Raw genomic sequence first — 21,444 nt, 5'->3', positions numbered from 1 at the left:
CATCCAGCCAAGTTCCAAGTAAGTATTTGCACGGCCCCCTTGTATGTGATCTTTCCTTGTTCACAACATAGCATACCCAGCTCAGACTTTATCACATACGTTGCAAATATGCTTTACATCTTAGTATTCATTCTCCTCTGCGCAGCCGCGCTGTTATGGGGTCTGGTCAGAATTCCTTCGGATATGCCAAGAAATATTCCCTCTGTACCAATCTACGTGTCCCTTCTGGGCCTATGGAGCAATATGGGCCAAGACGAAATTTATGAGAAATGGCTACGGGAGCCGCTGGAGAAGCACGGCGCCGTCAACATCTTCTTCGCAGGCCGATGGAACGTTCTCTTTGCTCGCCCAGAATTTCTCAGCGACATGTTCCGCAACGAGGACATATACGCAAAAGCAGGGAGTCAGAAAAAGATTCCCTGGAGCGTGATAGCTACATTAGTGGGCGACAACATCATCAACTCACACGGCGCGGACTGGAAGCTATATACCTCGGTCATGAAACCTGGAATCCAGAAGCAAGACTTTAAGATAGAACCTATAGTCGACAAAACCAAGACATTTGTTTCTATGCTTCTGGAAAAGCAAGCAAGATCTGGTAACGGTGGCATCTTGGTCAATGGCTTGATACAGCGATGGGCCATCGCAATCATGGGAGAGTGCTTCCTCGACATCGACTTCGGCTGCCTGGAGAATCCCGGCCAGAGGATCGAGGAACTTCAAACAATCATCAAGCGGGTCTTGTTCCACCCTCTGTTCTTCAACTTTCCACTGCTCGACAAGTTTGCATGGCTCTTCAGATCCCGCAAATACGCATACGGGATAGTGAAAGAATTCGAGGATCTCCTCGTTGAACTGGTCGAAAACCGTCCTCGCAAGTCGAGATCATCAGGCGAAAAGCCTGGCGATCAGTCCGGCGAGCTCGTCATTCACATGCTCGAACGCGCGCTGGACCAAGGTGTCATAAACGATGCCCAGTTCCGAGCCAATCTCAAAATCGTCTTTCTGACGGCCCACGAGAATGTGCAACAACTTCTCAATTCTGTCTTCTGGGAGCTCGGTACCAATCAGACCGTACAGACAAGGCTCCGAGAAGAGATACTCTCCAAGAAGGTGGTTTCCCCCACCGCAGAGATGCTCAACGATATGCCCTACTTGACTGCTGTCGTCTACGAGATGTTGCGCTTGTACCCGCCCGTTTCTCAGCTCATCAACCGAGTGACTTTCGGGCCTACGGTCCTCGCTGACAAGATCGAGATTCCGGGTCGGACGTGGGTGGGGTGGAATGCGTATGGAGTGCAGACAGATCGCGGTGTCTGGGGCAGTGATGCCATGGTTTTTGCTCCCGAGAGATGGGGTGATAACATCAAGGACATAAAGGCAAAGTACAGGAGAGAGCAGGTGAAAGGAAACTATATTCCTTTTAACGCTCATACGCGAAAGTGCCTCGGGAGCAACTTTGCCGTGTTGGAGACCAAGGTTGCTCTCTTCCAGTTGCTGAGGAGGACGAGATGGACCGTGGACCCTGATTATCGGCTCAAACTCACCCCGGTAAGTCACCTACGATCGTTAGAGCTGAGTGTTGCTAACTCTGTGAATCTAAAGGGGGGAATTCTTGCACCGCTGAAATGCAAGGTTATTTTGGAGGAATTGGCATAGAAAGCGTTACGTAGAAGCTATTTCATCGAGATAGTGACAAGACATCGCTAGAGCAGTGAAACGAAAGGCTTCTATTCCTTTGACCAATACTTGCAGTTCTCCACTTCAGCTGCTCCAGCCTTGTCTGTCCCTCGCCGTCCTTAGCAAATGAATTGGGCCAGCGAAATGTGTTCTGGAAATGTGTATATACTTGCTCAATTTGCCCGGCTCCAAGTCTACTCTGCCCACCAACTCAAACAACAAGCTCTAGATATGAACATGTACCTGGTTCTTTGGAGCTCTGCCATCTCTGTACAGATCCCAAACAGCATTTATTGCCGCCTCCTCGAGCCCCTTAATCACATCCCATTCTAGAGCCTTGACCTGCCCACTCTTGAGCCACCCAGGCAAAGCAGTCCAAAATCCCCTCGCCAGGTCCGGTGAGTTCTGAGACGCTCCTGACGAGAAGACCTTTGTAAATCCCGCCTTCTTGTCGGGAATTCTCGACAGATCCGCCTCCCCTGGGCACAATGTCGCCATCCTCCCCTGTCTGGAGTTTGACAGACACGCCACGCCCAGCGTATGCTCGTGATTGACGGCATCTACAACATACATACAATCATCACCAACAATATCTCGGATGCTGTCTATGACTTCGGACTCGTCGCCGTGCCGGTCCACAATATGTGTAGCCCCGAAGGAACGAAGGGCTGCGCCGTGCCTCGGTCCCGCGACGGCGACAATGGTTGAGAATAAACCAGATAGAGAGGCGAACTGGACGGCGTAGCGGCCGCAGTTGGATCCGCCGCCTATGACCACGATGCAATTCCCTTCAATATGCTGATCCTGGACTGAGTCGGTGTTAAATGGCGGGGGCAGACCAAGAGCTGATTGGTTGAAGAGGGCCCAAAAAGCAGCCACGGCATTGCTGGGAAGACTGGCCCCATGGTCGGCAGTGAAGCCTGATGGGATCTTGGCCGTGGCGCAAGTGTCGAGGAGGCAGAACTCCTGGAGACCGGACTGGTCGGCAGTTCGCTTTCCGTGGTTGCTTTGCCCGAAGATAAGATCCCCGATCTGCAGATCAACGCCGTTATTCTCGGGGCCGAGAGCAGTCACGATCCCTGTGATGTCGTTCCCGAGAACCATGGGCAGTGAATTCGGATCAACGAATAACCCAAAGTCTCTAGCTCGAAAGTCGTACGGATTCACCGCAAACGGGTCAGCATGGGATCGCTAGGCTAAATCCAACTGGAGCACTTACATCCAACAGCAACAACCTTAAGCAGAACCTCTCCAGGGCCTGGTATAGGAATGGGTCTCTCGATCAGCCTAGCTGGCTCGCCAAACTTTGTGACAGCAAGGGCTTTCATGCTTGACATGGCATAAATACGGGTCCGAAGTAATTTTAGTATTTGGCAGATATTTGTTTTTCTATCAGAGGACCAGGTCCACTACATATATTCCTTTATAGAACCAGCCGTTGCAACTATCCCTTGTAGGTACCTAATATGAGCCGTCGAACTATGGCTTTCCACGCTGACATTACATGCATGAACATGTGATCCAGGCTAGTCCTAGTCCATATCGCTGCCGCCAAATGCACCCTGTCGCCATACAGAAACCTCCTCGCTAGGACATTTTTGAACTAAGCAATACACCATACAGGATCGTGCTCATGATACCAATGAGATTTAAGTGTATGCTCATTGCATGGTTGGTCGAGAACTGCCGTTTTGCTCGATACATATCCACCGAGAGGCCATCATTTGACATTTCGCTGCTGGAGCCGAGCTGAAGACCGTTGCGGGTTTCTAGGAGACGCTTGTGTCAGTTTCGCCTTCTCAAATACCGCTTCTCTTGGGCTTGACTACCTGCGTGGTTTCTACTCGTCAACGCTGCAGACGTCCTTGGTCCATAGACAAGAAGGTTCAATGCCGACATGCCCAGAGTAATGCCTAGTAGCGCAGAATCGGCAAGGTTGGACTGCAATGCCATTATCGAACCTCCCGGATACGTAACGGCTGTGGCAACGGCCAGTGCCGTTTCGGCGGTGAAATACACTGGAAATACCTTTTTCTGAAGAGTCATGAACTGTGCCCGTGGAAGGTACAAATAGCACAGTTTGGTCTTGGCAAAGGTCTGTCAAGCACAGTGAGTAGTTAGTACACGACACCTAGTCGATCCCAGAACTGCGTTCACCTGGTACAGTTGCGTCCCTAGAAGCGACCCCCAAGCTATGAGATGGTAGCTACCCAAGGTAGTCAACGCGGTCAAGATAGATGCCATGAGCTGAAATTATTGGCCCAGAAGAGTCGGTGCTACAGAGTGATCATGAACGATGGCATGGCCCTGGGCCCTTTAGTACTTGGAGGATGAACAAGGTTTCAACGTCGGCCCGAAAATTGCCTAACTACCGCCAATAGAGATGAGCATCGCGTAGAGTAAAGGAGGCTATGTTATGCGTGATCTGTCAGCAACAAGGTCTGGGAATGAAATCCCAACGTTTTTCATTCATTTATTTACCTACTACCCCATTTGCAGAGGTGTCACTTCCTAATATGGGCATCCCCAACTTGTGGCTGCACCACACGGAGGTTGCATAGTTGCCGACTTCCAAACCCACATCATTTTTGGCGGAGATGAATACCCTAGAGCAAACTCACATCGACAATCTTATGGAGCCCTCAGAATGGCTGCCCGCGGATGACAGCAACGCCACCGATGCAACAGATAGAACAGAGAGAAGGCGACTGCAGAACCGTCAAGCTCAACGGAACCACAGTACAGAAATCCTCTTCCTCTCCTCATAACGGAATCTTACTATGCACGTAGGAAAAAAGCACAAGGCTTATGTTTCTTAACTCGAGCAGCAACTTATTGAGAACCTGCTCCGAGGAAAACAAGAAACCTACATGCCAACGCCAACGCCAACTTCACCACTTTTCATGCCACTTGAAATATCGCCGGAGCCATCATCTTCATCTTCGCCGATGTCACTACCAGCCGATGTGTCCATGGCCCCAACGCCAGAAGACCAGCAGTCCGATATCTTTTCAACCCCTCTGAGCTTCTCTCCAGACATCGCGCCATATTCTCATGGTCTATGGCAAGACGGAAACCAACACGGTTCTATACCCTTTGCTTCATTCCCAGGCAAACCATCGCCTCATGGACCCAGTGGCATGGGTTGCGGATGTGTCACCAGCTCAATGCCCTTCCATCACAGCTCCACCTGCGGCACATCATGGCAGGATATGCTTATCTGTGACAATGAAAGAGCTTCAGGGTCAAACAGAAGTCATTCTTGCTCCCTGTATCTTGATATATCCGGTCATACGGTCCCTGGTACTCAGGTCCCTGGTACTCATTGCCACCCTAATAGTCACCAATCGATTTATTCGCACGTTATTAGATGTCCTCGTCACCGCCGAGCTCCGACTTGCGCATGTCCAGGTACAACTCACGCTGAGGAAATACCCCCGGATCTTTCTCCGCCTATATCAGGTAAGCCAGTCCACAAGGTTTATTGTTGAAAGATTTTGTTTATAGCTAATGCGAAGCCAGTTTCTCGTTTTCAACCAGGCATATGCCGTTCACCAGCGGTGCTACAGCAGAGCCATGAAGTACATCATCAATTTACGGTCATTCCAGTGTCAGAATTACGAGGGTATCCAAATCGAAACATAAGCTATCCTCACGGCACTGTATACAATCTAGAGAGGCGTGGCTATTATCAAATGTAGAGTTCAGTTGCTTAATACTAATCTGAGTTTTCAGCAGCTCATGATCGCAAGTCGGGATCATGATATATGTAGAAGCAAAATGATACTATGACTGTAGAAGAAGGTTTCTAGCTGAGGGCTTTGTCTTGCGCCTTGAGCATTGAATACTGCAGCATATGCCAGATCTGGAGACTTAGTAGCTACTAAATTGAACGACAGCGGTTATTGCTGTTCTTGGGTATTAAACATTTTTAGCTTTTTTTTTTTTCTGTAGCTGAAGTTCTATTTTCTAAGTGAACTGTCGGCTTGTAATTTCATAATTACTGACAGGGGTTCCATGATCAGTGCCGTGCTTTGGTAACCCACATACGTGAGGGGCTGGTTGCTGACACCAGCTGCATGATTACCTAAATCCCCTTCCTTGTTGATGAATATCCATATTGAATTGTCGCTTGGCCCACCGATCTTACGAGCACAAGCGATAAGCCTTGAAGCAGTCTCCCTAGACAGTCATTCATATGTTCTTCGCTGGTAAGATAGAATCCGTCTCGTTCTACTTCAATTTACTGGCATATTTGTCCTATGAGAGGCAATGATGGCGAAAACGCACGACTTGATCATTGTAGGAGGAGGCCCTGTTGGTCTGTTCCTCGGTCTAAATCTAGCACTCAAAGGCATAAAAGTTCTCGTTATCGAGAAGGCGGCAGAGATCCCCCAAAGTCCCAGGGCACTCATGTAAGAACTTGCCTTATCTTCTCTTCTCTGAGTTTCTCGACGCTGATATAATGGAGGAACTTTCCCATTGTTCTCAACGAATTCGCCAAAGTCGGCATATTGGACGAGGTAACAGTTGCAGGATTTAAGAATTCCGAGGGCCTGTGTTTCCGAACGCCGTACAGTGGTACCAATAGAGTGCTGGCAAAGATTCCGCCAGGGAGATCCTCCAAAGGCTCAGTGGACTATGGCGTCCAACTTGGCCAGGCAAAGCTCAGCTCTATCATGCTTCGTCATGCGTTGCAGTGTCCCAGCTTCTCTATCCGGTACAATACGCGATATGTGTATCATGAAGAGGATGATCACCTCGTTCACGTCCAGTTAGACAGTACTGCCGGTGGAGAGACAGTCTCTGCGCCATTTATGGTCGCCTGTGACGGCGCCAATTCAGCCGTTCGCAAGGCCCTGTAGATTCCCTCTGAGGGCTTCACGTGGAAAGATTGGCAGTTCGTGGCCGTGAACATCCACTACGACTTTTCCAAATACGGCTACCCTGCAGCAAACCACATAATCGACCCTGAGGATTGGGCCGTTATTGTACGGGCCAGCAATGAGAAGGAGGGTCTGTGGCGTGTTGCTCTGGGTATCCCGCCAGACCTGAAGCCAGCCGACGTCGAGCCGTGTGTTATTGCAAAGTTGGAGCGGTTGATGCCTGGTCCAAGGCCACTAGACTACAGGATTGATGCAATTAGTCCCTACTGGGCTCACGAAAAAGTGGCGCAATCGTTTCGGTCGGGGAGGGTTATGTTGTGTGGCGATGCTGCTCACGTAAGTTGAGATCTCTTAGTTCTCCCTCTTAAGCCCCTAACTCACAGACTGAACAGTTAAACAATCCTCTCACAGCATTAGGTCTAACCACAGGCCTAGTAGATGCTGCTGTTCTCGCCCGCGTAATTCCTTTGGTTCTTCTACCCGAGAACATGACGTCTGCAAGATGGCCGAAACTTCTGGATCAATACGCCACAGTTCGACGCAAAGACTTTGTTCAGCGTGTACAGAAGCAAGCCATTGATGGGAAAAAGCGAATCCACTCCTTGGATCCCAAGGTTGTCCATGAGAGGGATGACTTCTTTAACATGTTGAACAAGAGTCCAGGTTTCGCCAACTTTATAGCCTCGCTGATGATGGAACCCCTAGCAGAAGACCTTTGGCCTTCTCTACTGTACGTGACTTTCTCCATTTCGTGTCCCCTTGAACGGCGGTTAGAAAAGAATCTAATGAAATCCATTTAGAAATCGGCTTGCCTCAATGTGCAAGAACTTTCTTTTGACCATTCAGACAGTTATTATGATAATATACTGGAAGATCCAAGTAGCACTGAGATAATCTTATCTCTGAGCTTTTTGCACTCTAAACTTGATTGGTATCTGAAAGCCCGTCATCCCAGGAGGCCGATTCCTTCCTAACGGGGGTGCCGACTCCTGATAGGGGCAGTTCTTCGAAGAAACAGGTGACTTGCAAAGGTCGACCCTTGTCTTCGAGACCGCGTTGCATCGACAGGACTGAAATCTGGATGGGTTTGAGATATTCGCTGTAGAACATCCAGTATGTTGCGATTTGTCGATTTGACTTGAGCTGCCGTCCAAGCTGGTACCTTGGCCCGGTCAGCAGCCCACGAGCCACGATGTGGAGTTCCAAGGTAAAGCGATTCCCCCAGTACAGTTAGAAATCTGCCCAAGGCGAGACTCGGTACTCGGGCGCGAGATAATCAAAGCTGTTTTGCAAACGATGCCGCCAAAACTGTGCACGACGAAGATAAGAGGTCGATCGACTATGCCAGAAGATGCGCGTTCAGCAGCCAGGTCGTGCAGTAGATTATTGGCGTGGTCAATCAGCCGATTCTTTGAAGAACACACTTCTTCAAAACGTATGCGTCGTAGCCGTAGGTGAGCAGACGAGCGTTGGTTAGTCGGGATGGAAGCAATTCGGTAGGCCAGGGGTAGGGCTGGCCAGGAGGAGCCCATATCTTATCGCGATTGCCTGACAGACTATTTATAAAGCAGATGTCAAGTTTGGCGTCTTCAGGACTGCGCCAGATCTTAACGCCGTCCGGGAAGTCGTTGCGCGTAGTCTCCGGGGCCGTGACCGTGTTGCTCGTTGGGTCAGGTCGATCCACGGTTTCTGTTTTACGCCATAATTACCTGAAACTCTTCATCGCTGCAAATTTGATCTTTAGAGGCCAATGTTGATGGCCGGTGCCGGGCATGTAAACAATATAGCGCTGAGCGATCAATCAGCCACGGAGTTACTACAACAGGTTAAATGTTCAGCCGCATTGGAGCTTGCATTTCAACACAGCGTCCGAGCCTGTCTTTGCATGGTAGCTCATTCAGGCCAACCTTGATAACCACCAATTTGCGATAGCTCCTTGCACTCTGCTTATACACTATAAGTTATCCAGCCATAGAGGACCCTGTAGCATGCTTCTTTTCTCATAACTGCAGCCTACATAGCGCTATGAGGGTATCATCAACTTCTTTTAATATTAATCCATAGCAGTACATAAACGAAGACCTTTAAATCTTGGCAATTTGTAGTTTAACATAAAATCTTTGCTCCTCTAAGCCCTCTAGCTCTGTCAACGCCTCCGACAAACCATGCTTTTGTCACAGTCTAGATATTATGAGCCTTTTTCTTTGGTATGTAAGGTTATGAGTTTGAAGCTCTCCTTCTCTTTGAAGGTAGCTTGTATTCGGTCGATGATTCAAATCGTAAGTTCGGGATACAAGCAAGTATAACGATATAGGAAATGGAACTGTAGTCACTTGGAGAGTAAAAGCTGTTACCCAGGGATTTTAAGTAACACAATAAGTTAAATATAGGGCAGTAAAATCATGCAAGTCAGTTGTTCAATTCTGCTAGACGCCGAGCTCTAAAACTAAAAATACAATTCTCCAAAACAAGCAACATTGCTAGTGCAAACCCATCAAAGCTTCTCAACCTACGACACACATTTTGACTTCCGTTGCAATTGATCAGGCATTTTGGTATAAGTTGTGGGCTAGAAGTGTTATTTGCAGTTGAGGCTTGTGGCTGTGAGCTTATTCCAGCAGAGAGAACCTAGTACACTTCTATCAGAAGAGCTATCCGTGCTCTCGCACTCCTCAATATTCTCGAACCAAAAACCATCTCCAGGCCCAGCACAGTTCTTACACCAAGGACGATACTCTCGTCCGCATTCCGGACCTGTCTCGGGAAAAGACTCGATAGCAGCCTTCCCACCATGCGTGGGAATCACTACCTTGTCACAATCCTTACGGCATTTGAAACAGGCAAGTGAAAGGTGGCAAACTGGGCACTTACGGCAGTCTTGAAAGGGAGAGTGCGACGGGTTATACTCGCGTGGCCAGCATACACGACACATGATGTGGCCGCAAGGCGCAAAAAAACCGAAGTCGTGTTTGTCATCGGGGGAGATACATGTTACTCGAAGTTCATCCCAGCAGATGGTACATATGGCTTTAATGGGTATGGCGTCGGGATCATCGGCGAGGATGTGTTTTCGGATGCTAGGCCAGAAGTTTTCCTCCAAGACAGGGGACTTCCGGATTTTAGACCAGCAGACCTGCCCTATAACATCATTGTCCTCATCGTTAGGGTCGTTCTCAATCTCAACTTTGCGGTGGGGCTTTGCCTTGTCAATAATCTCAAGAATCTGGGAGCCTGTGGTGTATTGCTTGGTAGGACACTGAGGAACAGGAAGCTCCTGGAGCTTCTGGACGATGTTCTTAATGATATTCATGATATATTCAGAGAGATTCAAACGTGATGATGGTTGTTGGTAGAGAATTTGGATAGGATTTGCTGCGGGTTGATGGCTCGGTGATGTTGACAAGTTAGGAAGGATGAATATGATTATATATGCCATTTAGTATGGCTGAAAATCGCTTGAATTATTCATCTGTTCAAATGAGCTCTTTAACACTTTGTACCTGGTGTTCCCGAGATTACTTCTCTAAATTATATTGTCCTTGAATATGCCAGTTAGTTGAAAGTGACCACAGTCGGTTTCTATGTCTGTCTGCCCTAAGACCTTCTGATTTTTCAGCAAGTGTTCAACGCACATTGAATAATGGGCCCCAAGCTCGGTATGAACATTCTGTGATACAGGGTGGACATTTAACCTCGTTCAGTTGAGCTCTATGTTCTGTTTACCATTCTCTAAATAATTATTTTTGATCTTTACTCATACTCGTCATGTACAATTTCCCGGTTGTTGAACAAATCCAAGTTCTGTTCAGATATAGACCCTCTGATAGCCTCCATCGTAATCTTGGATTCTAGATCAACATAGTCCCACTTGCAGCAGACTCTCTTGTCTCTACACGATAATCACATATTTCCTGGAAAGCGCTAATCAGTATACAGAAAAGGGACAGTCAGTAGCGTTGGACGAACCTTTCGCTTCGCTCTAAAGTCAGAATACAGCGAGTTCCAGATTATCCTCGCGGTACAATCCTCTTCCCCGCTTGTCGTTTGTGTACAATTTGGTTGTGCTGCAAGTCTATCTTCCTCAAGCATAGGCTTCCAGGGTTTCGGTAGCGGCCAATCCGAAAAGTGAATTAGCTTAGCCTCGCTATACGCCGCAGCAGGGTCCCAGGTTCCCAGCTCTGAACCAAGGTACTGCGCATGCTTGTCGTTGCGGAACTCTCCACTGAGGAGGTCGTAGCGGCGGTGGGGAAAGATCAAGGCGCTGTCGCCATACAACTGGTTGACAATTTCCATGTCATACTCGCCAGACTTCACTGATTGTACTCTTTCCATGATTCGGGAGAACTCTATCTCCGAAGGCTGGATGAGCATGAGTTGTGAGGAAAGGACTTTCTCGGGAGATATCCAGTATGCTCGAGGCATAGCCACAGGTGCATCTGGCAGGAAGAACAGTTCGTCCATTGCTTGTAGCAGAAGAGAATCTGAATCTATGGACAGCACACGATCGTAATTAGTCTGGTTAAATGCCAGAAGCTTGGTGTATGAGTCTGCCCACGTAGCTGCAAAGCAAATCAGTCATATTCTCTGGTCCCACTAGGGCAACTTACCGTCGCCTGCCCAGTTGGTCTGAATGGTAATCGGAACAAGCTTGACGCTATACTCTTCACGCGCTTTGTTCAACAGATACGCATCGCTTGAGTTGACCATCTCTGGCTCGAGCATGCTTTCTGGGACCATCATAACACGATCCGGTCGACTTCCATGACGCTTCAAAGCTTCAAAGAACATAAGTGAGTTACACAAATACTGGCTGTTGGTGACATATTGTGTGTATGCGAAACGTGACCAGTCAACGTTCTTTTCGGCATGTGATAGCCATGATGTTCTTTCTCCTGTTTGGCTTTGAAAGTAGAAGAAAAAGAGTGTAGTAATAGCCGCAATAAAAACAACGCGAAGGCGCTTTGATGACATGATGAGATGGGAGAGGAAGCTGCTTAATCTTTTGAGCGAAGGAATGAGATATTCAAATGTGTGCTGAAACAGAAAAGATGACCCCGAGATTGACCCGCAATCAGAGAGATAGCAAGAAAAAAAGACGGTGTTTCAAAGAGGGAATAGTGCCCAGATCAAGAAGCAAGCTCGAACGGCAACTGATGTTTAAAAGGCAGAACGCAAAACAAACGATGAACAGTTAAGGAGACAAAGGAATAACGCTCAGCACATGCGGTCGTCGGTCTCGGGCGCTTAGACCCCTGTGATCGTCGATAAGCGCTGTGCTAGCCAATAGCTTCTTGGCAAATCGAGTGGCTGTTCGCTAATCCACGGCTACCCCACCACGTTTCAACGTCCAACCGTTTGGGGGCGTTAACCGCTGAGAAAATACAGAGACAGGGGTCGGTTATTTTGGGTTGTTTCAGGTAGATAACCGCAATGGCGAGATTTCTTTGGAGGCATGATGTTACTGTTACTTCGTGTATGTTTGGAGTCTATTACTATCACGAGCTTCATTTATGCTTAACTTTACATGCTTCTGCTCTATCATCTTCTCCTCAAATTCTAATTAAATCTTCTGGTTAAATGCCTCATATCATGATATCTTGTTGGCTTGGCACGCACTTCTTCTGAAACCGCTCACCGTACCATAATGTTTGTTAGTCGAGCCCAACAGACCAACTCAGTATTTCAATCATCGGGTGCCGCTAGCAAGTACATGTACCTCACTGAAGAACAATACAGCCATATTTCCAGCGCTTATCCTGTATATGAAGGTATAGTCACATATCTGAGCGCCCTGGGCTGAGAATCCCTTATGCATGTTGGTTGTTCTCTTACAACACCAAGTGGGCCAGGGCAAATTGACCGGCTGGCGATAGGTTGCTCAGCTGGTGACGCCCAAGACTTTGTTATCGTGTTGGTTGAGCCTTGCAAATTCTAATTATGGTTATGTGCTCGTCCCGCCCGTCTTTCTCTGTTCTTGTTTTCCTGTGACTTTCGTTGCATGTGCTCATGATCCGCTGCCTTCCATCTTTTTGATCTCTCTTTCGTTCTTTGTTACACTACCTAAATTAATTCTTTCGTTAATACCCCTCAAAGGCGGGTCACTGACCATGGCCTGGAAAGTCATCTTACCCGTGGTTACCTTCATTATTCTCACATCTGCTGCCCAAGTCCCTCGAGAAATTCAATGGACGGAGGACACATTCGGACCTGATGGTCCCTGGCGCGGTGTCAGCGTCCAGATTGGAAGCAGTCCCACTTCCATTTCACTATATCCTGGCGGGACGTGGGAAACCTGGCTTATCAGCGATGATTACTGCGAACGAGGAACGTGCTATGCTTCGAAAGCAGGTACTTACGACAAAAGAACCGGCGACCGAACTGGCTTGAATATCCTCGTGGAACTGGATAACTTCATGCAAGGTGTGAATCTCGAAGGCGACACGAGCATTCGATACCGAGACGATATAATGTTTGGCGAGATTAATACTATCAACTCGACTATCGCTTTGCTTGACGCGCAGAAGATTAAATATCCAGGTGGTCAGACCGTACCTTTCTTTGCGGGTTGTCTGAGTTTGGGCGGTCCAGGATCCGTCAACCAATCCTTTGAACAACCCGATGGGAAACCTGCTACCAATGGCAGTATGCCACCTGGATGGTTCTGGGAGAACGAGTTCACACCGTCCAATTCCTATGGTATGCACATCGGATCCGTCAAGCCCTCTGTTGCTGGTTCTCTCTGGTTCGGTGGATATGATAAGAACCGCGTTATTGGGGAAGTGCTCACGCTGAGCGGAAGTCCGAGAGATGACGGTATCACACTTTGGGATATTGCCATTGAAGGTGTTGGTGATCACTCACCGTTTACTTCCAAGTCCAAGAATAATCTCTTAGCCAAGGGCAACTCCTCTATCACTAGCGGTCTGAAAGTCACTGTGGACGGATGCTCTCCATACCTCACCCTCCCAAAGTCCACTTGCGACAATATCGCCGAACACCTTCCCGTCAACTTCAATTCTGACCTTGGTCTCTACATCTGGGACACAAAGTCAGATCAATACGACGAAATCGTCAACTCTGCGACTGCTTTATCATTCTCGTTCATACCAGACACGAACACCGACCCCGTCAAGATCAGAGTTCCATTCATGCATCTCAACCTCACTCTTTCGGAGCCAATTGTCGATAACCCTATTCCCTACTTCCCATGCCATGTGAACAATAATGGAAGATATGTCCTCGGACGATCGTTTCTACAAGATGCTTTTATCGGAGCGAACTGGCATCCTGATGCCAACAGGTGGTGGCTGGCTCAAGCACCAGGTCCCAGAGTTCAAGCGACGACAGACGTCACGTCAATTGAGGTCAAGGATAAGACTATCAGCAAGGGTGGAAACAACTGGGAAGCTTCATGGAAAGGTGTCTGGGACGATGAGCCAGCGGCATCGCCATCGACCACTCCAACCAAAGCGGCTAGTCCCTCAGAACAAGATGAAGTTGAATCAAAGCCCTCCATGCCAACCGCCACAAAGGTCGGAATCGCCGTCGGAGCAGGTGCTACCCTCTGTCTCATCGCTCTTGGTCTCGGTATCTTCTTGTGGCGACGGCGCCGTAGAGCTCAAGGCCAACAGTCTGAGACGCTACCAACGCATTATAAAGATAACTCCGATGGCTTTTCGGTAAATTGGCCTAGTGCCTTGCCGCCGCAAGAAATGCATGTTCCCAGGCATAAATTGCCTCCGTATGAGATGTCAGCGGATGAGAGGCGGATATATGAGATGTATGTTCATGAGTCGCAGCAGAAGCGGCCATTGACGCAGCGATACGAGTTGGCATGAATTAGCGAGTCTTTGAAGCGAAAACTGTTTTTTTTTAATGATTTCTTTGTATTGTTATGATCACATTAGAATAGGTAATTGCTCACGACATTGTATATCAAATTTCGGTTGTCAGGTGTTATCATCTGATCACTTTCGTTCACGCTGACTATTTCGTAACTATCGCGCTTTGACTATTATTCAATTCAGTTTACATGAGTCCTGAGCATAACAAATCTAAATTATTTCTCTTCGAGTCCGAATAGCCTCAGTATCGCTGGCCACAGACATAATCGTGAAGTCGTAGCGGGAATTGTCAAAGTTGAAACAAGACCAGGGTAGCCAACTTTGACACCAAGCTTAAACAAGAAGGTGCGCCTTGGGATCTTTTGCCAGTGGCAGTGGGTGATAAGAGCTCATGGTTACAGTTACATCCGCGTTGTTGCAATCAAGTAACATCCCCGCACTTGTTGCGGAGTCAAGACCCAGATCGCACCAGGATCGGCAAACAACAAGCAAGAAATACGATAACCTCGATTGATTTATGATGCGAGTCACGAACCTGCACTTTACATCTCGGGCCTAAGTAGAGTGGCGTCATGTTGAAGGAATATCTGGTCGCAGGCATTCTGCTTGCTTCGCCTCTGCTGGCTGTAGCACAAGACCTCATCCCTCCGATTCTTGAAAAAGCTGATTCTTTTGTGGAAGAGACTTGGTCTGTTGATTCAAGTCCAAAGGTCATTTACATCGAAAATAAGTTTGCGTCTGTGTCGGATGGCGATGGTCTTACTTTGATTCCACCTACCGCCCAAGAGTTCGCAACAACCTTTCAAGATGATCTCGCCAAGATCACAGGGTCCAACTGGACGCTGAAGCACGTCGACTCACTTCCCAACAACGCCAGCGGAATCTCTCTTGGTTCATACACCGGAGAATCTTCTGATCTCACATACGAGAACGGAAAATCAACAACAGAAGGCTACGAGATCATCATCAACTCCAACCGCGTATTCATCGGTGGATCAGGCGCACGAGGAATGTGGTGGGGAACCAGGACATTTCTTCAACTTCTCCTCGCTGGCAACGGAACGATTACTAGTACTCTTGGTCGAGATGCTCCGGCTTACGCTACCAGAGGATATATGCTTGATGCAGGGAGAAAATGGTATTCGAAGGACTTTCTCAAAGAGCTATGCAGCTATGCTTCATTCTTCAAGATGAATGAGTTTCACTATCATCTTAGTGATAACTATCCGCTGAACCGTGGCAAGAATGAGAGTTGGAGGGATGTCTACTCGCATTTTTCGCTGTTGCCGGAGGATAAATCGCTGAGGGGTATCCTGCATGGGCGTGAGAACGAGACACTGTCTAGAGATGAATTCACGGAACTGCAGAGCCACTGCGCTTCGCGAGGTGTCACCGTCATTCCGGAGATTGAGGCGCCAGGTCATTCTCTGTATCTCACCAAATGGAAACCGGAGCTTGCCCTAGCCAAAAAGGATTTGCTCAACTTGACGCATCCTGATACCTTCCCAACGGTACAGAGTATCTGGAAAGAGTTCCTACCATGGTTCAAGACGAAAGAAGTCCACATTGGTGCTGATGAATACGACGCCGAACTTGCCGATGACTACATCGCCTTCGTCAACAAAATGAGCCGCTTCATAAACTCAACATCCAACAAGCGAAGTCGAATCTGGGGCACTCACGAACCTTCGAAACGCAACCAAACAATCGACAAAACCGTCATCATTCAGCACTGGCAATACGGCCAATCTGACCCTATCCAACTCGTCAAAGACGGCTACGACATCATCAACTCAGAAGACTGGTGGGCCTACACAAGTCTCAAAAACGACCACATGCCCATCCTCCCAGCGCGCTACCCGCAGTTCTTCAACGAGAGTCGTGTTTTCAACTTTGCGGATAAGGAGGAGTGGCAGTGGACGCCTGCTGATTTCAACCCTGTTAATGCAAGTCTGCAGCTTGAGAGTGATGAGGAGAGGTTGAGGGGTGCGACTTTGGCGGCGTGGAATGATAATGGGCCTGATTCGAGTACGCAACTTGAGGCATATTATTCGATGAGGAGGGGTATTGCGGTGGTGGGAGGGAGGGCGTGGAGTGGGAGTCGTGGACCGAAGTTGGTGGAGGAGACGAGTGATAGTAGTGTTGACTTTTACTCCCCGAGGGCTCCGGATCAGAATCTTGATAGGGTGCTGTCTCTTGGGGGTAATGGGACGTTGGTATCGTGGACTCGTTCAGATGGCGATGGGAAGGAAGTTCATCTTGGTCATGGGAGCAAGGGGATGAACTACACCCTCACGCTCTCCATCACAGGCCCATTCAACCTTTCCGGGCCCGACAATACTCTATCCTTGGATGATAGCGGAAATATGGTCTTCACCGCCGATGGATGGGAGTATCCCCTCCGCAAAGTCACAAAAGACGACGCCCTCGATCTTGACCCTGGAGCTCCAGGCCGTATCTGGGTGAACACTTCATCCACGCACAAGCCCGTCAAAGTGTCTACTCCTGTTAACATCACTTTGGTGACGGACGTTCTACACGGAACGGTTGTGTTTAGCGATGGTGAAGCGGTGGGAAGGTTTGAAGTCTTTGTGTATGGAGGGAGGAATACGCAGTTTAGTTGGAGTCAGATGGCTTTTGTTGCGCCGCTGGATAAGATTGAGGGAGGTCTGGGGCGTTTGGAATTGACAGGGGCTTCTAACTTTACCGAAGCAGGGGGATCGGGTGGAAAAGAGAGTGCTGATGTTCCGAAGGGGAGTGAGGCTGTTCGATGTTCCGTTTCTTCAGCTTTCATTCTGTTAGGGTTGGTCGTGGGAGGCTTGCTACTCGTATCATTGTGAACTACTGCGCATGTCAACTAGTTCATCCCTTGTTCTTGAACATTGAAACTCTTTGTATTGGTCACAAATGCCAACGAGGAGATAGTTCTATCACACTGACGACGTTACATCTTCATCGTGAAACCTTTAAGCTACTATCTTCGTATCATTCGAGGTTAGCAAACAAGCCTATCTCAATCTCTCGTCATGCGCCATTTATCAACCCTGTTGTTGGGCGGTAAAAGGAAATTCAGTGATACCCATTGCACTGAGAAACTGGCTAGGGCTCCTCACGACAGCCAACCACTCTTCTCCGTCGATAGATCATGTGTAAGGGACAGTGGGGACTACCCTCCATCGCTTTCCCCCACCAGATACTCCGGGAATGACAGAGCTTGGCGAGGCATGTATCTATGCTGGGATGAAGGCACACTGTATCCTTTCGTCAGGTATGGCTCTGGGGGGTTCCAAGAGGGTCACCAAAGACCTTAAACAAGGCCCAGTACGTCGCCTCTTGGATACACTATACGAGTGTTTCATGGACTCTATATAGTGGTTTACCCATCAGACTACGCTCCGTCGTAGACGGCCCTGACTCGGACTACCAGTCGCTACCCCCTGACGCTGACGACGATGAGTCGCGAGGTGGCTATCCTACGGCTAGAGCCGTGTTTGCGTCTCGATGAGGCCAAGTCCGATATGGTGCGTGATGTTTCGCGAATCTTCAGCCCCTCGAGATCGAGAGACACAGTATCTATAAAGTGTAGGACCAGCCTACGTGGCCGAGGTCAGGAACATGGTTCGGCGGTGATCTGACGACGCTCCCTGGTGTCGGTTTTGCAACCGATGAGTTCGTGCAGTGCAAGGCCAACAGCCGACTTGTGCGAGATGTACTGGCTTGCCTGCAGCTCTCAGACTTCTCCATGCACGCATCGGGGCTCATACCAGGCTCCAGTGACAGTATAGAATATCTCGGCCTCTGTGCTGGGTCGTCCAGGCACTCCTGCCATCAAGAACGAAGGAGCTGGCTGATACTCTGGCGACACTGTGGCTGATACAGTCGAGATTTCTAGGCCACTTCTCCTATACGGTAAGGTAGAGCAGCTGAGGCCAGAGATACGGTTTGTAAGCTAATATCGGACGCACTTCTGTATCCCGATCAAATCCCGGTTGTTAGACTGGCGGATGCCTCAATGGCCGAGTTCTAAAGAGAAAGAGATTGCGATCTTGAGGCATAAAAGTAAGCCAACTTTGCAAAAGACTTCCGCTTCAGCACAGAACGGGCCGAGTTTGTCATGGGGTATAGATGCGTGGACTGTAGGGGCATCAGAAAGCCCAAAACCCCCCAGTTCTTTCTCTGTCAGACAGAACATTTCGGCTCTCAGCCTGCATGGCATAATGGGAAGTATACTTATACTATATTTAGGATCGGCATATTCTCCTTTCAGAAGATTAACATACCGCTCGTCTGGTCGCGGTGGTAATAGTGTTACTCGGGACGAACTGGGATACATGTATGCACTATGGCAGCATCCTGATTCCCCATGCGTACTGAGTCAGGCTGTACTACAGAGTCCTGTGGATTCCTTTTTATATTGATGAACTTCTCTCAGAGTTGGATTTGACAACCACCGTAGGTAGACCGATGCTAGCATGCACAGCAATAGGACTGTACCACGCCTTCAGATCAGTTCCCGAAGATTGTCAACTCCCATCACCCAGGTACTCCTTCTCACCCGGCGCCTATCTCGGCGAGACGATTCTTTCTATGTCTCGTGTTATCGCATGTACGAGACCATCTCAAGGGCCAAGCACACGATCCCAGCTGCACCGATCCCTATTAGTATGACACCGGATACCGACCGACCAGAAACTTGCCGCACTTTTCTTCAAGCAGGCAATAGACAACGCTGGCTGCCTCAGTTGTCCAGGTTGGCAATTTTCAAGTCGCGATGATGAGTTGGTAAGGGAAATGTATTTGACTTAAGCCTCATAGGCGCGTTATGTCAATCGAGATGCTCATCCAGGACGGACCTATTTTGGGCAGCGACACGGCAGCTCTCTGCCTTGCCGGTTTCTTCATGTCTCTACCAAAGCCTCCCATGTCCAACCTGACTCTTCAGCGCGGCGCGGGTGATATGGGAGACACGCCTACTAAGTTCGCCATATGTAAGCACGTTGAATTGTGTGGATCTGACATATCCAAGCTCCTCCTGGACCAAGTGGTGAACCTTATATCTCCTTTGGCCCTGAGCAAAGCCATTCAACAACCCATTAGTATCAAGCTGGTTCATATTAATCAGAGTGGTGTAGACGCAAATAGCTGGGACCATAGTGGTCTAGGTGCGCTCCATGTAGCACGCAATTGTCTCGGCCTTGCAGTGTGCCTACACATCATGGAAATATTGCTCCGACACGAGGCAGACATCAGCACGCCGTCTACAGAGAACTGTCCACGACTTGCTGCTAAGCTCTTGCAACTCGAAGTTGATGCAAATGGCCTGGACTCATCTGGTCATCCCGTCCTCCACGCATTCATATGGAATATTGCGTACTCCGCAATGGTGGATGGAGGCCTCCTGTATGCACTGCTACAGTACGGTACCGATCCTAATGTTATAGAGAAATCTCTGGTCATCGGAAGACCACCGCCTTTTGCCTTATGAGGCGAAGACCGTTGATATTGTGCCAGCGCTCATCAAGCGTGGTTTCAATTCCCATCACTGTGACCACTCTGGTAGGACAGTCCTGTACCACCACACAGCAGCGTATAACGCCAGGAGCTATGGCAGTATCATCACAGCCAGATTTGGTAATATGTTCATCGCAGGTGGCACTAGCATCAATGGAAAGCTCGGCTGTCACGGACGGCTGACAAATGAACGAACTAGGTTGGTTCTATATAGCCAGTATCACCCGTACCCAGGAGAGAATCTGTCTTCATCACAAACCACGCCTGAGCTTTTAGTGTGAGAAGGATTCACTCGTTTCCTTTGCGCGCCTGAACAACATCCTAGCATGGAGAAGCCGCCTACTCACGGAATCGGTACGCTTGTAGAATGGGTAGAATACACAATACGTAACGAATTGACCCGAGAAAACATGGTCTTGCACGTCAAGTGTCATAGAGGCTGTACCTAAAAACTACAAGTTATGGAACATCATCGCGAATCTATACCTACAGCCAGAGGCGGTCTCCAAGCAGCGGCTTCCTCCTTCACAGCTTTGACTTGGGCTTGGTAACGACTCCGACACACTTGATCTCAATATTGGCGTTCATCGGAAGACTCTTGACAGCAACACATCTACCACAATCAGCATTTTTTTTATCTGACCCATCTCCCAGTTGACTTACGTTCTAGCAGGTTTGACATCACCCCAATACTCAGCATACACCTGGTTCATCTTGGCGTAGTACTTCATATCAGACAAGTAAATGTTGACCTCAATCACATCATTCAGGCTCGAACCAGCTTCCTCAAGAATGGCGCCGAGGTTAGAAATGATTTGGCGCTAAACGACCCTTCAGTCAACAATCCATTTCATATTTAGAGAGGAATTACGTACTGTGTGAGCTTCGATGTCGCCGTCAATAATCTTGCCCGTCTTGGGGTCCATTGCGACGCCGCCGGATGTGAAGACGAAGCCATTGGCGATGATGGCCTGGTTCATCAAGCTTTGCGGCACAGCGGGGGCCTTCTTTGTAGAAACTGGTGTTCGTGCCATTTTGGGGGAATTGACTGTTGTGGATTGATGGATGGTCAGACGTGAGGGAATGTCGAGATGAGGGCGATCGCGGGGTGTAGATCTGTCATCCGAAGACCATGGATATCCGACTAGAGCCGATGAGTCTTTTGCAGCACTATAGTCAACAAGCGAAATGGACTTGGGATACTTCAGGGGATCATATATTATTGATTTGAATTAATATAAGAATGCTATATACGTTTTATAGGATAATACAGACGCGCTGTGAGCCCACGCTTACTTCCTAATCAGGCAGTTTTGACACTTGGCCGAGATCGGACTCGCAACCATGAGCTGCTGAGACGTCTTCCATTGATGAGACATGAGACATCGTTGTATATTAATTAGTAGCTAATGCTGTAACGGAGAATCTTGGGCCTCATGTACTCTAATACTGGCTAAATAAACAATACCGATGTGCTCCCCAAGCGTCTGTTCTGGGCACTCCATTGGCCATATTGACCAAGG

General features: G+C 48.6%; 8 protein-coding genes across 8 annotated transcripts; 5 read left to right on the top strand and 3 right to left on the bottom strand.

Annotated features, from left to right (window-relative positions):
• Nucleotides 1–108: 108 nt before the first annotated feature.
• J7337_010050 (uncharacterized protein) lies at nucleotides 109–1,659 on the top strand (the record flags this gene model as incomplete). The annotated part of the gene is made up of 1 exon (XM_044827637.1): nucleotides 109–1,659. The coding sequence occupies one exon, from the start codon at nucleotides 109–111 to the stop codon at nucleotides 1,657–1,659; it is 1,551 nt and encodes a 516-aa protein (XP_044678231.1).
• Nucleotides 1,660–1,905: 246 nt separating this feature from the next.
• Nucleotides 1,906–3,017, bottom strand: J7337_010049 (uncharacterized protein; the record flags this gene model as incomplete). Its single annotated transcript, XM_044827636.1, has 2 exons — nucleotides 1,906–2,759; nucleotides 2,900–3,017. The coding sequence occupies 2 exons, from the start codon at nucleotides 3,015–3,017 to the stop codon at nucleotides 1,906–1,908; spliced, it is 972 nt and encodes a 323-aa protein (XP_044678230.1).
• Nucleotides 3,018–5,955: 2,938 nt separating this feature from the next.
• J7337_010048 (uncharacterized protein) lies at nucleotides 5,956–7,366 on the top strand (the record flags this gene model as incomplete). Its single annotated transcript, XM_044827635.1, is given in 4 exon segments — nucleotides 5,956–6,095; nucleotides 6,152–6,527; nucleotides 6,546–6,902; nucleotides 6,959–7,366. The coding sequence occupies 4 exon segments, from the start codon at nucleotides 5,956–5,958 to the stop codon at nucleotides 7,364–7,366; spliced, it is 1,281 nt and encodes a 426-aa protein (XP_044678229.1).
• A 2,013-nt stretch (nucleotides 7,367–9,379) lies between these two features.
• On the bottom strand, nucleotides 9,380–11,537 carry J7337_010047 (uncharacterized protein; the record flags this gene model as incomplete). The annotated part of the gene is made up of 4 exons (XM_044827634.1): nucleotides 9,380–9,387; nucleotides 9,438–9,861; nucleotides 10,533–11,125; nucleotides 11,174–11,537. The coding sequence occupies 4 exons, from the start codon at nucleotides 11,535–11,537 to the stop codon at nucleotides 9,380–9,382; spliced, it is 1,389 nt and encodes a 462-aa protein (XP_044678228.1).
• Nucleotides 11,538–12,673: 1,136 nt separating this feature from the next.
• J7337_010046 (uncharacterized protein) lies at nucleotides 12,674–14,404 on the top strand (the record flags this gene model as incomplete). Its single annotated transcript, XM_044827633.1, has 1 exon — nucleotides 12,674–14,404. One exon carries the CDS (start codon nucleotides 12,674–12,676, stop codon nucleotides 14,402–14,404), a length of 1,731 nt encoding a protein of 576 aa, XP_044678227.1.
• Nucleotides 14,405–14,982: 578 nt separating this feature from the next.
• J7337_010045 (uncharacterized protein) lies at nucleotides 14,983–17,250 on the top strand (the record flags this gene model as incomplete). Its single annotated transcript, XM_044827632.1, has 1 exon — nucleotides 14,983–17,250. One exon carries the CDS (start codon nucleotides 14,983–14,985, stop codon nucleotides 17,248–17,250), a length of 2,268 nt encoding a protein of 755 aa, XP_044678226.1.
• A 1,994-nt stretch (nucleotides 17,251–19,244) lies between these two features.
• J7337_010044 (uncharacterized protein) lies at nucleotides 19,245–19,895 on the top strand (the record flags this gene model as incomplete). Its single annotated transcript, XM_044827631.1, has 2 exons — nucleotides 19,245–19,572; nucleotides 19,612–19,895. The coding sequence occupies 2 exons, from the start codon at nucleotides 19,245–19,247 to the stop codon at nucleotides 19,893–19,895; spliced, it is 612 nt and encodes a 203-aa protein (XP_044678225.1).
• A 551-nt stretch (nucleotides 19,896–20,446) lies between these two features.
• Nucleotides 20,447–20,955, bottom strand: J7337_010043 (uncharacterized protein; the record flags this gene model as incomplete). Its single annotated transcript, XM_044827630.1, has 3 exons — nucleotides 20,447–20,534; nucleotides 20,585–20,742; nucleotides 20,797–20,955. 3 exons carry the CDS (start codon nucleotides 20,953–20,955, stop codon nucleotides 20,447–20,449), a joined length of 405 nt encoding a protein of 134 aa, XP_044678224.1.
• Nucleotides 20,956–21,444: the final 489 nt, after the last annotated feature.

Source organism: Fusarium musae, chromosome 7 (genome assembly GCF_019915245.1).
Source record: "Fusarium musae strain F31 chromosome 7, whole genome shotgun sequence".
Taxonomy (NCBI): domain Eukaryota; kingdom Fungi; phylum Ascomycota; class Sordariomycetes; order Hypocreales; family Nectriaceae; genus Fusarium; species Fusarium musae.
This window is presented reverse-complemented; position numbering and strand designations above follow the sequence as displayed.